At 49.7% G+C, this 15,174-nt stretch overlaps 1 protein-coding gene across 1 annotated transcript; it reads left to right on the forward strand.

The window, feature by feature from the left end:
- Positions 1–3,156: 3,156 nt before the first annotated feature.
- On the forward strand, positions 3,157–14,942 carry LOC306825816 (zinc finger protein 536-like; the record flags this gene model as incomplete). The annotated part of the gene is made up of 4 exons (XM_079346771.1): positions 3,157–3,211; positions 3,772–5,421; positions 13,422–14,255; positions 14,884–14,942. The coding sequence occupies exons 2-4, from the start codon at positions 3,897–3,899 to the stop codon at positions 14,940–14,942; spliced, it is 2,418 nt and encodes an 805-aa protein (XP_079202897.1). The 5' UTR covers positions 3,157–3,211; positions 3,772–3,896.
- Positions 14,943–15,174: the final 232 nt, after the last annotated feature.

Genomic DNA, 15,174 nt, shown 5'->3' on the forward strand with positions numbered 1-15,174 from the left:
AGTCCAGATGTGGATCACCTGGATGTGGATCACCTGGGTGTGGATCACCTGAGTGTGGATCACCTGAGTGTGGATCACCTGTGGGAGACATCATGGATGTGTCCGTCTGATGATCCTGCGGTTCAGCCTCCTGTAAATGTTTGTGGAGCTTTCAGCTCAGACGTCCACATGAATTATTAACGCTCAGAAAGAAATATGAAACATGGACTTCAGACCTATAAATCTCAGCTGTGTGTTTCATTGCTGCGCCACCTTCTTATGGATTTACAATCCTGCCTGACGATCTGCTCTGCATCACAACGTGAAGCCAGAACAGACTCCGCCCCCTCCCGGCGCCGGAGAACAGAAGCTGCTCTATCTGTGTATCCCTCACATTTCCCTTTCTGCTTTAAGTGTGTTCTGCTAACTCGCACCTGCTCCGTGTTCGTCTGTGCACGCCGAAGAGACGCCGCCGCCACCGCCACGCCGCCGCCACACCACTGCCACGCCGCCACGCTTCATAACAATCAAGCCCTCTCTCAATCCGCAGCAAAAGAGACTAATCCACTCTGACAGAGAAAACACCTGATGACCCTGCACGCTGCGCCAACACACACACACACACACACACACACACACACACACACACACACACACACACAGTTAATCGAAGGACTTTAAGCAGATATGAATGTCTGGTATCATTCGGCCTCAAACGTCCGATGTGGCGAGCTGCTCTCATCACGTTTTCATTTGAGGCGTTCGTGAACGTTTTCACGACAGCCTGCTGCGATCATCGACAGCAGCATGCTGTTGGAGACTGTTCGTGTTCATTATCGTCCAGGAAGTTCACTGTTGTTGGGTTTTCAGGAGCGAATACCTGACCAACGGTTATGTTGGGTTTTATGACGTAAAATTTGATTGTCAAAATAAATTTCATAATTAAGTTCATTTAATTATTAATCTAAATCAATAATTATTATTAAACTGTGTTTAATAAACCTCGGGGCACCACCCTGTAAACAGGGAACAACCAAAATATTACAAATATCAGTCTCAAATTAGTTAATTAATTACTAATATCATTAATAATTAATAATCTGTATTTAATTGAAGGTGTGAAATCCGAACACAAAGCCCTTTCACCCAGCCTGAGTCACAAAGCAAATTCACAGTGATCACAAACAACTGCTCTTTAAATTATAACAGAATTTATTTAACAAAGCAACATCAAGTTAATCAATGAAACTCAATCAAACAACAACTATTATAAACCAAACTACAGGTAACAAACAAGCGTGGCACATGTGTGTGTGTGTGTGTGCGTGTGCGTGTGTGTGTGTGTGTGTGTGTGTGCGTGTGTGTGTGTGTGTTTCTGTGTGAGTGAGTGAGAGAGAGGGAGAGAGGGGGGGGGGGGGGGGGGGGGCGAGATCAAGATGGCCGTGTGACCACGTGGTCACGTGATGGCGGACACAGAACACAGGTCTCCTAACCTGGTCTACGTTTCTGCAGCGTCTGGAAAGCCACAGATCTCTGTGTGTGCGTCTACCGAAAGGTGTGTGTGTAAAGGGAGAGAGCGAGAGAGAAAACAACGCACCTCGACAGCTCAATCTCAGCCTGGAGCTCACCACAACTCAGAGCATAGTTTACTTCACTAACAGAAGCCAGCGGCTGGATTTGTATCAGACGGCGTTCACACTAGTCTTTCTGATAGTGAGTCTATTACCCGGTTATGACGCGGGAGCTCACAGATAAACACAGGGGACACAGCGGCACAAATAAAGGAAACAAAAGAGGTTTTACTCATAAACCTAAGACACATCGGTCAAACACCAAGCAAATATTATCACCGTTTCATAATAATAACTCAGTTATTAAACACACTCTCTATATCTAACTGCACAGACCTAGCTAAGCCTCACTTGTAACCGTTTTGTCCACGGTTGATGAAAGGAAGAAAAGAGGTCCTGGAGCGGCCTTTCTGCAGTTATATGGTGATGGCGGCGCGTCCAAGGGGTTGAGCAGGGCCGTCGTGTCCTCCGTCGAGCGAGGTGATCTCCGTGGATGTCCTTTCTTTAAAGGACAGAACGAGACGTAATCCTTACAGTCTCTCTCAATACTGTTTTAATACAGGAGAAATAAGACGCTCTTCTTAGAGATGCGTTCAAATGGATGATCTAGGCTCAGAAATCAGGACGTCAGTGTGCTGCAAGGCCTTTGGATCAGCTGCGCGCCAAAACTTTTAAACAAAGAGAAGCGTGTTGAAACAGGAAGCAGAGTTGTATCCTCGAACGTCGCCAGACGACGTATGAAAGAGAATGAAGAAGGGGCACAGCCGGTTTTAACCCTCCCAAACTTCACACCTATGTATTAGGTGTGGCAAAGCATTCTGGGAGTACCTGCAAGGCATGCTGGGATAAAGAGTCTTTTGTCCTAGTTCTCCAAACGTACACAGCCTGAACTTTGTCATCCTGGCTGGACCCAACACTGTCGTTACAGAACAGACGAGAACAGCAAAGGGAGCGATGTGGCGGGGTTTAAAGGTCAAAGGAGGTCAAACTCCCGACGTCTCTTTCAAGAAAATTCCAAAAAAGATTTCGTCACGGTCGCTACATAGCACCTTTTTCACACGTGACCTTTGACCTTTCGTCAGTCGGATATTCTGGCTTCTTCCTGGTCAACGAGGCCGCCCGTCAGATGCTGTGAAGACGAGTTTGATCGATCACTGCTGACACTAAGCCCCGCCTCCACCCAGAGGTAACTTTCACACAGACTCACGTGAGCTAAAGCAAACAGGACTCTTTGTGTCAGGGTTTAATGAAGTGTCTGTTTGCCTGTCGGAGACGGTTAGGTGCGGCGTGCGTGCGGGCGTGCGTTTGTGATGCGAGCTCAGACGGCTTTGTGTACATCATTTTCATCTCTGAGTCCAGGATGATGTAAGCCTGTGTTAATTCAGCGTGGACAGTGCCGTCTTTGTTCTGTGCCCTTTGGAGCTGCAGCAGAGCCGTGCAGGGCTCGCCGATGTGACCTCTAGCATCGCGGCGCCGTGTGAATTTGAAGCTTTGTGTTTTTTTTGCTGCTGCTCTTCAATGAGAAGACGGCGAGCAGGCTCGGGGAGAAGCGATGCATATTTCAGCTTCCTTATTTGAATTTCTTCCTTCGACTTGGCTTTGCATTTTTGCATCATCAAGTTGTTTATTTCCCTTAGTGCTGCTGTGACATAATTATTCAGGTGAAAGTTTTATTCAAATATTCATCAGACCTGATGAGAAACAAAAAAAGCCTCCTCTCTTCCACTTTAATCTTTTTCTTTAAAGCGTTTGGTGATTTGTGAAATGCAAAGGAAGGCCGAGTGGAAGCAGACGCTCTTTGATGTTTGTGCTGCTTTACTGATGTGTGTGTGTGTGTGTGTGTGTGTGTGTGTGTGTGTGTGTGTGTGTCGGAAACAAAAATGAGATCAAGACAAAGATTTACACCTGAGTAAAGATGAGCTGTCTGTTGAGGAAGCCTTTGTGGTCGGACTGAATCAGCGTTTTTGCACTCTGCTTCCATCATGTGAAACCACAGGTTGACTTAGCACAGGATGAGGAGCGTGGCAGCCCGCGCCGCGCCGCTTCCTGACCTATTTGTGGCGCGTCACCGGCGTCATTCAGCAGGCGCAACTGTACAGATTTACTCAAATGACAGCTCTTGACTCCGCCCACTTTTCTGCTCTCAGCCGTTTTTTGCTCTGATTCATTTTCCTGCAGATTTTGAAAAACGCTGAATGAATCTTTTTTCCTTTTTTTTCAGGTCTGAGCGACAGCGGCATGAATCCACTTCCTGTTTGAAGAGGTGCAAACAGTCGGCTCACCGTCCACCGCTCAGCCCTGACCATCAGCTTCATTACCCCGTCCACCCAGCCAATCAGGAGCCAGATGGCGCTTCTGGCCAATCAAATGATGGACGCACGGATTCTGAGCAGTATGAACGGGAGAGCAGAGCTTTCCCAGTTCCTGAGAGTTACCAATCAAAGCGTGGCGTCGCAGGTGAACTCGGCTCAGGACGACCACCGTAAGAACAGGAAGTACCCCTGCCCGCTTTGTGGGAAGCGTTTCCGCTTCAACAGCATCCTCTCGCTGCACATGCGCACACACACCGGCGAGAAGCCCTTCAAGTGCCCGTACTGCGACCACCGCGCCGCGCAGAAGGGCAACCTGAAGATACACCTCCGCACTCACAAGCAAGGCATTCTGGGTAAAGGCAGAGGGAGAGTGAGGGAGGAGAACCGGCTGCTTCATGAGCTGGAGGAGAGAGCGATACTGCGGGACCGACAGACTCGAGGCGGGCAGCCGCCAACATCCAGCATGACCAACCTTCAGCTCTCTGCACCGTCGCACTTCTTCCCCCCCTCAGAGACTCACCCGCATACCGCCACACCTCCCACCGCCACCACCGTCCCTGACCCCGTCCCTGACCCCGGCCCGCCCCCGCTCAACGGCTACCGCTGCTCCTTCTGTAAGGGCAAGTTCAGGAAACAGCAGGAGCTCGAACGCCACATCAGGATCCTCCACAAACCCTACAAATGCACGCTGTGCGAGTTCGCCGCCTCGCACGAGGAGGAGCTCATCGGCCACGTGGAGACCGCTCACATCACGGCGGATTCCGGATCGGGGCAGAGACCGGCGACGGCGGCTGGAGAGAAGAAGAAGGCGTTGGGGGAGTTTCCCTGCGAGGTGTGCGGGCAGACCTTCAGCCAGGCCTGGTTCCTGAAGGGCCACATGAGGAAACACAAGGACTCGTTCGAGCACTGCTGTCAGATCTGCGGCCGGCGATTCAAAGAGCCCTGGTTCCTGAAAAACCACATGAAGGTGCACCTCAACAAGCTGGCTGCCAAGCGGAGCCTCCCCTCGGAGCACGACCCGTCCGTGCACATGAGTCTCCTGGCGGCGGACCATCAGAGCAACGTGTACTCACAGTACATCTCACGCATCCACAACCGCTTCCTCGCCGCCGAGACCCCCGAACACCAGGACTACAGCCAGATGTTTGCACAGGCAGGCATCGACATGAAGGTCAGGGAGATGTTAGGGAGAATGATTTCTGCAGGCCAAGCAGAGAGCTCCTCCATGTTGGGTCTGAACCCGCCCCACCACCCGCTGAGCGCCTCCAGCATGGACTACCTGCAGAAAGTCTTCTCCAGCAGAGAGACGGGCAGCAGCTATCCCGGCTGGCAGGTGGTGACTCCGGCTCCGCCTGCAGACCAGCAGATATTCAGCGCTAAGGAGCAGCCGTCCTTCCTGCCGGTGGATGATGGGAACGTGTGTGTCGCCGACACAGACACAAAGACCGGCAGCAGACCAGGCAGCCCAGGAAGTGGGACTCATCCCGGGGCAGCAGAGACCAGCTCAGAGACGGGGACCCCTGTGGACCCTGCAGCCGAGTCCTCCTCTCCTGCTGCAGGTCAGTTTGTACTGAAGGCTGTTGTTGGGTTAGCATACATGTAGCCACGTCTCCCAGGATCAGAACAGATGGATGCTAATGTGGGACGTTCAAATGGATCGAAGCAAAAATATACATTTGCGTTGACCTCCTCCAGGTCGCGTGTCGTCCTCGCTTTGTAATGATGCAGTGATTGTCCTCGCTCCGTGTCTCCCTGATCTCTAATATTAAACATGCAGTAAAACGGTCAAACAGCGGACGCTTGTCGTCATAGAAACAGGAGGGACGTGCATGCTAATGCTGCTGAGCGTTGAGTGAACGCCAGGTGGACACGGGGCCTGAACATGGTGCGATTACAGCGGGCACGTTTACTGTTGAGTGACAGGTGGGAGGTTTCAAGCCCCGCCCCCTGTGACGTTATCGCCTGAATCTGAAGTTTGGCTGAGGCGTGATGGGAGGACAAAATGACCCCCCCCCTCTGAAGCGCCTTTACAGGTATAAACATGGGCGTTAGCCAGCGAGTGAGGGAGCACGGCGCCGTGTGTGTGTATGTGTTTGTTAGTTTGTTTGTGTGCGTGTGTGTGTGTGTGTGTGTGCGCGTGTGTGTGTGCGTGTGTGCGTGCGCGTGTGCGTGTGCGTGTGCGTGTGTGTGGAGCTCACACTGTGCCGTGCTTCTCAGACGGGGACGTCGTCACAGAATCCGTACGAACGAGTGTCAGTGAGCGTTGATGGAAACAGGAAGTGGGACAGGGGGCGTGACCCCGACTTGACCAGAGAGAAACGTCTGCAGCACTTCAGTAATTTGCACGTTGTTTTTTTTTTTTGAAGCTGTCAGAGGACCTGAGAGAAGACTCCTGAAATCAGAAGCAGATTTGTGCAGCTCTGTGTTTTCTGTGTTGACAGAGCGACAGCCGCGTGCTCGTCCACGTGGCGCCGGGTCAGTGACACCAGCACACATATTCCCCTCATCCTGAGGACTTTGTGTGTTTTTTTTTAAAGATAATGGCATCATGTTGAAAGCCGGGATAATTAGTACCCTCTATTTTTTATCCGTCACATCCCCAGCCCTCGCCTCCGGGGGCACAAGATGTTAATGCACGCCATCTGGTGTTTTTAATGATTTGATATATACCACCCAGTGATTTTTATGATTTGATCTACCACCTGGTATTTTTATTGATAGTCTTCTGTTCCACCTGGTGATTCGGATGATTTGGCTCTCTGGGTAAATGCCTTTCTTGTCATGGCGTCCTGCTAACATGCTATCATGAGTCTGAATTACTGCTTTTAACGGCGCTGCTTAAAAGGAGACAAATAAATCCAAACTTTGTGTCCGTGTGAGCGGCTGACTGTGATTATGATGCTGCTATGTGTACATCTGAAAGTGCCACGCGCTCCGGTGGGATGGCAGCCAGCATCCTCTTAAATGTTGGCCGTGGAGCCGAGATAACTGGATCAGGTCTAATCTCATTAGAGGTTTTGTCTCTGTATTGTAGAGGCGAGCTGCTATCGGCATATTTACATGTCGGTTTGGGGCCTAATCCCTCTCCGCTTTGCTCTTTAAGAAAAACACTGACGCTCTATTGTTTTTACTTTCCCCGCTCTGCCCCGTATCGCCGAGAACACGCGCCGTCACTTCCACAAACATTTATGGTCGCCACACACACACACACACACACACACACACACACACACACACACACACACACACACACACACTTCTGGGATGCTACATTCAGTATCAGACTCTAATTTCAGTCAATATTAAGCATGGAAACTAATTCATTGTAAAGGTCAGGCGTCATTGCTTTAGTCAATGATGGATCCGGCAGGCTCGCGCGCCCCCCCTCCCTCTCCTCTCTGTTCTTAGGCTTGTGTAATGGTAGACTCACTCTGGGGGCTTAGCACCGCATTGTTTAGCTCTGACAATATATCCCAGAGACCTCTGCAGCTGCTCCCCGCGCTCACAATGACAGATTAATTAACACAATCACACGCTGCTGGCCCTGGCTCAACACGCAGGTCTGCTGCGGGACAGATAGGTAAATCCTACACATATGGAGAACACGCACCACTTGATGAGGGTTTAATAACACCGAGAAGTTTTTTGGTCGGAGGTGGGAGGGGAGAGGGGGGGGGGTGTAACTGATCAAGTCTGTCTGTCTGGATGGTCGGACGAGGAGAGAGAGAGAGAGAGAGAGAGAGAGAGAGTGTTTTCTAATTCAGGAGAGCGGAGATGCTGGGGAAGAATTAGCAGTGCCAGATGTTCAGCTTGAGGAACATTGATTAGTCCAGAATTACTGGCTGCATTATTCATAGTCGGCCTATGGTGGCCATGAAGTTATTGATGCTCTCAGTTCGGATTGCAGAGACAGTACAGTCACGGCTGTCAGAGGCGGAGACGGCTTCCTTCTGCGGTTTCTCCGCTCTGATTTGAGCAGAAAGAGAGTCATCAGGAGAGATTTGAAGATGCACTTTGACTTTAATTATGATCGGAGATTAAGAAGAACGACTCTGCTCCAAATGTTAAACTAATGAAGGGTGCACGCTGCAGGCCTCTGACCTACATCGGCCCCGCTCAGGCTAAAAACATGCCTCACAAACATAAAATGCTCTGACAGTTATTAATTAGTCCCATTCAATAGTGTTAACCTGGAGGTCAGCGCGCAGACACCATGTAATGATGTCCTCCCTGCACGCGCTCGCTCCTTTCTTCCTGATTTTACAGTAAACGCTCTCCGGCTCGGAGAGGCCGACGTGACGACTGGAAACACGAGCCGACGTCTATACCCAGAAACTGGGAGGATCACTTTCCACTCTGCGCTGACACTTAAAAAGCATCTTTTCAGTAAACAGCTCCTTATCGAGCTGCAACCCCGAGAACACATTCTGCTCCTTCTCCCAGATCAGAGTCGGGTTTTGTCTGCGCTGATTACCTGTTGGCTTCTCCGTCTCCCTCTCACTTCTGTCTTTTAATCCTCTTTTTAATTATTATTGCAGATATGAGGCTCAAATTAAGCTCAAAATGCTTGTTTTCCTAGCATGCAGATAAAAAGATTTACCCAGGGACTTCTGAACACCTGCCTTGAAATATTGTTCCGCCGTCTCCTGAATGCCATTTGGCTTAATTGACTTGGAAACGTCCCAAATGCGTCATTGACTATGTGGTCTAATTAATATTAATAATATATGCTATTATAAACATCAAAGAACATCTGGTGCCCCTGTTTTCCTCACCAGTCTCTCTCTCTCTCTGTGTGTTTCATCTTAAAGCACAGCAGCAGCAGCCTCGGTGTATCTCTGCCTTTCAGGTGCTTCATTACAAACACACAGTTTGATGCCCACTATATAAGTGCCTGTGTAAGCAGAGTGTGTGAGCCTGTGATTGCACCGACGCTGATGTATGGATGTAAATCTTAAAACCTATTTCCATATGAAATGAATCAGTCGTCCGAGCCCAGCTGCTCGGCTCACTTCAACCTTTATTTGTTTATTTATTTATTTACCTCTTTTTTTTTCCCCCTCTCCGCCTCGCACGTCCAATAAGGGCGGATAACTCGAACGCATCACTTCATTAGATGCTCTGTGTTAGGTGAGAGAGGCCGGGGTTTGTAATGATGCAGTGATTGGAGTTTTGGTTGATAAATCTGAGCCCCCCCCCCCCCCCCCCCCCTCGCAGAACGCCGGCCTCGGCAGTGTAAGTAAATCTTAAACTGATTAAGTTAGCATGAACCAGGCAATCACAAAGATGGCACCCGTCCAAAGCTGGGGGGGGGGGGGGTTGTTGGGTCTTTGTGTTGCTCTCCTGCTCTCTCATGTCGGCTTGATGAAGACCCTCGCTGAGCGATGAGGGCGGCCGTGTGAACGCCATCGTCGTTTAAAGCTCACAGTAACTGAGACAAACGGCGCGTCTGAAGGACTTCCATTAAGACGTCTTTTTATGTGCGTGTTACCGGAGACGAGGGCGTGCCGCTGCCGGGGACTCTTTCCCGCTCTCGCTCGCCCATGCGCGCTGCAACGCAGGGTTGTCATGACGATACAAACGATAAACTGTCAATCAATAACAAGGCAGCTAAACGCAGAGTCAAAGGTTCAGGTGTTGAGTCACTTCCTGTTTCCACTGAACTCAAGACAACTCCTGAAGTCCTGAAGACAGGTCCGCTTCCAGCGATGCAGGAAACGTGCTTCCAAATGTCCTCAAATTTACAGTCCTGGAGCCTCAAAGAGAAAGTGATTCTCTCCATTACATATATTTCATATATGACGTCATACCACTCCTTAATAGACGGGGTATTTGGTTTCTTTCCTGGCTGCTGCACTCAGTATACCGAACAGTTTCTTAGTTGTAATATTTGTGTTTGTTGAAGACAGGAGTCCAAAGAAAAGCTCGTCTCAATTGAAAGTTATTTTTGTCCCAAATATAATTTCTAATTCAAAATGAACCTTGCGCCAGAAAGAGCGAACCTTTGGACAGTCCCAAAACACGTGATAGTGATTCACATCCTGAGAGCGGCTTGGCTCCATCACTTCCACATGCAGGAGTTATTTTACCGTCTTAGTAAAACTCGACCGCTCCTCGATGTCTTCTATCAATGTGTGATTAACGTGCAGGAGGTACTTTATGCTTCTGCACTGCAAAATCTCACATCAAGTCAGAAGTGTGTTCGTCTCTTTAAATTTAACACGAGACAAACTCACCTGACGAGTCCTGTGAAAAACTGCCGACGCAGGAGGAAAGATTTGACTGGAAAGGCAGGGTTGGTCATTTTGGACCAACCCTCCGTGCTCCCTCTAAAGCCACGCCCCCTGTGTGCTCCCTCTAAAGCCACGCCCCCTGTGTGCTCCCTCTAAAGCCACGCCCCCTCTGAGCTTCCTCTAAAGCCACGCCCCCTGTGTGCTCCCTCTAAAGCCACGCCCCCTCTGAGCTTCCTCTAAAGCCACGCCCCCTCTGAGCTTCCTCTAAAGCCACGCCCCCTCCCCCCCTCTGAGCTTCCTCTAAAGCCACGCCCCCTCTGTGCTCCCTCTAAAGCCACGCCCCCTCTGAGCTTCTTCTAAAGCCACGCCCCCTCACTTATATAAGTCCAAATGTAACATACCTTTTCTTAGCGGAGGCCTCCTGTAGGGGGCAGGCAGCCTATGTCGGCACCGAAGTCCGATCTGCCTCCAACTGTTCAGGCAGGCGTGTTGGTCCCAGTGGAGTGGCTGGGTGATGTCATATAGGTGGTTATAATCACCCACCATGTCCATGAAACGCTCCTCGAACATAATTGTGTCTTGCTCCGCCATTTTTAAAAAACCTTTCCTCCCGCCTCCTATATGCACGTCACCCGCCAAACTTCTGGGGAAACCATAGAAACCAGTGACTGTATATATTACGCCCACGAGCGCCTCTAGCGGGACTGACGATACTGCAACTTGCGGACGCGTAGTTGTACCTCGCGCATTTTGGTGCGACCACCAACGCCAGGTACGCAAGTGCGTATCCTGCGTTGGCGGTTGCGTATCTAACGTTGAGCATATTTCGGGCCTAAGGCTACCGCGTTGTTTGACCACCTGCCCGTCCAACAGGAAGCAGTCCAACTCCAGGTCCACGCCTTCAAAGACGACACAAGGTTCACCCTGGTTTCAGAACCAGCTCGGTGTTTCTCCTCAGTCTGATTAGATGTTCTCTTCTTTTCTGCTTCGTCCACGTCCGTCTTATATCTGAGCTACATGTTGACACGTCAGTTAATCAAAAATATCTCGACTTAAATGAAGCACAATGTGACCTCTGTGCGATCGTGCCGCTAGCTCTGTTAGCTCCACCAGACTAGCTTCCATCCATAACGCGCTCTGTGCCCTTTCACTGTTCAGCCTTTGAGCTTCCTCTCTGAGAGTCGTCACACAAAGGAATAAAATCCACGACAATATAAAAACATGAGAACCGTTTAATATCTTCAAATCTAAAAAATCACCTGAAAATCTCTGAAGAATGCACATCAGACGTTTACTCTCCTCATGACAAGGTGTGTGTGTGTGTGTGTGTGTGTGTGTGTGTGTGTGTCTGCAGGGGACATTTCATGCATACACACTGTTGTTATTTGTTACTTGCTGAGTGGTGTATGTTGTTCTGTTACCTGCAGATGTAAATTAGCCTAAAGCTAACTCAGATGTTTTAATTGTACACGGTCCCTTTATAAATAAAGTTACATTGAATTGAATGAATGACATCAGGGCACCTCATCGTCTCCTGAGCTCTCCGGAGATGTGTCTGACACCGGCTGGACGCCACGTAAGACTGGACAGGATACACTGGGGCAAGAACTACAAAATAAAACAGGAAACACGACAAACTAAAATCAGCATTATGAAGAGAAAGATTCACAGAGACCAGAACGGACACGAAACGATCTGAGTGTTTAGTTGAGTTTATTATACAAACATCAACATCAACATCAACATCATCAAGCTCGGGGAGAAAAGAGGCTTCGCACCAGATTAAAGCAGTTTGATCATTTCCACCTGCAGTCGTCTGACAGGTCAACACAGAACACACAATAAATCCTTTAAATTCACATAAACAAAGACAACATTTAAAACAGTGTAAAATAAGAACACTGAGAGGACACATTTAAAACAGTGTAAAATAAGAACACTAAGAGGACACATTTAAAACAGTGTAAAATAAGAACACTGAGAGGACACATTTAAAACAGTGTAAAATAAGAACACTAAGAGGACACATTTAAAACAGTGTAAAATAAGAACACTGAGAGGACACATTTAAAACAGTGTAAAATAAGAACACTAAGAGGACACATTTAAAACAGTGTAAAATAAGAACACTGAGAGGACACATTTAAAACAGTGTAAAATAGTGAACACTAAGAGGACACATTAAAAGTGTGTTTTCCATGGAGCAGGTTGGAGACGGGAGAAGTCCTCCTGGTGAAGTTTGAAACAAAGTGCTGCAGAGATGTTCAGATGCAGGAGCAGCTCAGGGTCAGGGTCTCGAGGCGTGTGAAATTGATATGTGTGTGTCGGGGATGAATCTCTGCTGTAACTCCGATATGAGTCCATTAAAGAAGAACAATAAGGCATCAATATGCATAGAATTAAATTAATGGTGGTGGGTTTATCTCCCTATCCCAGACGCATCCCTAAAAGACACAGTATAATGTATGACCTGACCTTCAAATGCCAGGAGAGTGTTGGGCAATAAACTGCCAATATTTGTGGCTTAATGGCGGCGGATGACTTTTACTGTAATTGGAACGGCAGCGAAACAGCTGGGCTGTTTAAAGACAGAGCGAGGCTGAGAGCTGCCACACACTCACAGGGAGTGTGTTTAACCCCGCGCGCACGCCGTGATGGCCGTGAGGATTACAGCGAAGGTAAACAGAGGGACGGAGACATTTAAATCACCTTTAATTAAAAGTGGAGGAGAGCGGGATGGCGTGGCGTCTGCACGCCGATATTCCTCACCGGCTAACGGGAGGAAAATTACACTTTGTCACTCTTTGCCATAACACACTTTGTACTTTATGAATTATGCTTCCAACACGCCATTTTTCAAGTGTGAAGCGGGAATAAAGTCAGGCCGGGTGCGAGGAGCGCTTCATCAGAGGCGCTCCTCGCACGTTGGGCTCGGTTATTTCTGACTGGGAAACCCACTTACTGGTTTTGATGGAGTGAGGTTCTCGTCGTCGACATCTGCCTTGTTCCAGTTGCGTTAAATGTTCAGTGTTTATTATTTCTGGAAGAATGTGGTTTGCTGTTAACATCTTTGGGTGTATTTATTGCACACGGCGGTGCGCGGCGTCCATACTGTAAAATGATGGATCACTGGAGCTGAAAGCTGATTACGAGCTTGATTTACTGCAGGGCAGCGTTTAAATCATTCAACTCAGCCTGCTGCACGATTGCAGCATTTTTCATGTTTCGACAACAGTTGTTGGTACAAACAACAGAACGCTCGGCGTGCCTCGTCTGCACACTTTCCTAATTCAATCCACTTCCTGTTTTCTTCTCGTCCCTGTCAGGTGAGAGAGTCTACAGGTGTGCGCTCGCCGCCGCACAGGCCGCCTCCCTCAGCTTCCACCTGGACCGCTACCACTTCCCCCCCTGGCAGAGCAGCAGAGAGCTCCCCTCGCCTCTGCAGCCGCCCAGCAGCAGCTCCAGCTCCAGCCCCAACCTCAAACCCAGACCCAGGTCGAGGGAGGACTGGAGCCCGGCTGCAGGTCTCTACCATCACGGTCCAGAGAGCGAGAACGCCATGCTCCTCAACAAGCAGGCGGAGCTCTCTGACAAAGTCAAATCAAGAGGAGAAACCTCTGCTCAAAGCAGGAAGTCCCAGTATGAGCCTTTAGACCTGTCAGTCAGGCCCGAGTCTGCAGCGTCTCATTCAGGTTTCACTAATGGACTCTCCTCCTCTGCGACCCGCCGGCTGCAGACTCCCTCAAACACCGCGCCGGAGCTCAGAGTGAAACCCTCGTACCAGAGTGAGCTCTCGGTGGCGGGACCGAGAGAAGACATGAACATGGACGCTGACAGCGAGTTTGAGAACCCTGATCCGGGGAGGGAGGGCGAGCTAGACGAGGCCGCCACGTGGAAGATGCTGATAAACAACGTCCTCAAACCGGAGGAGCCGGCGCAGGCCAACGCTGACTTCCAGGAGCTGGAGGAGGCGAGCGCTTGGAGCCGAGCCGTGTGTGGATCTCCCCTCTCGTCCCTGGAGAGCCTGACTCCGGGGCAGGCCGATCCGCTCCAGCAGCAGGGGGGCCTCCTCGCCTTCCTCAGACCTCCGGGGGGCCTGAGCGCTTCACACCACGCCAGCGTGAACGGAGGAGGGGACATGGAGAGAGACGTAGCATCAGGTGAGCATCATGTTCGATTAGAGCCGAGATCTTCTGTTATTTCAACAATCAGTTATTTTAACTGCAAAGCTGCGACATGGACAGAGACAGAGCAGCTGAGTCCTTTGTGGCGTCTGATAAAGATGCAAACGCCACGTTTATGAAGCTGTGCAGACGTCACTCAAAGCGCCGTCGTTTGCTTCCAATATTAAAAAGAAGAAATGACCTCAGATTTGTCCATTTGTCACAGTGACATCAGGAAACCGTGTCGAGCTGCGTGCAGAGCTGCAACACATGGAAAGAGATCTTCTGCCACCTAGTGGACAAACATCCCCGCTCCTCTCAGATCCTCTGTGACTTCACATGAGACGTATAACTTTATCTTTAGCTTTATTTAGGAGCTGCTGACTCGTGTGAGGCTGTGAGACACGAGGACGCCACGTCCCAAAAATAACCCCCCCTCGGTGTTTGTGAGCTGTGACAGCCGAGGTGTGAAGAGCGAGTGTGTGAACAAACCCTGAAAGTTACAAACACTTCCTGCAGCTTCTCGCTCCCCCTCCATCATATCTGAGATCTGTGAGGAAGACACAGGTGTGTGTCACTGATTAGCCCACACACTCAACCGTCACCTAATCTCCTCCTGTGATAGGTTACAAATGGCCGAGGCGGCGGTGGCGGCGCCCGCTGCTGGAGTGGCTTAAGCCCTGACGCTGGTGTGATGTGCTCGCTGAGTGCAGATTTAATAATGCTGTCTCTCAGGAGAGCCCATCCAGCAGCTGGGCTCTTTGATATGCATGTATGATGAGTGCAACACGATACACCGTCCCTCTGATCCCCTTCTTACTCACAAACTCAATATGTGCCCGAGCCTGTCAGCTCCATTAGGGATTAACATCTGTTCCCCTTTTCTTTATGTTTCCAACAGCGACTTGTAGTTTGT

Source organism: Symphodus melops (assembly GCF_947650265.1).
Source record: "Symphodus melops genome assembly, chromosome: 6".
NCBI classification, from domain to species: Eukaryota; Metazoa; Chordata; class Actinopteri; order Labriformes; family Labridae; genus Symphodus; species Symphodus melops.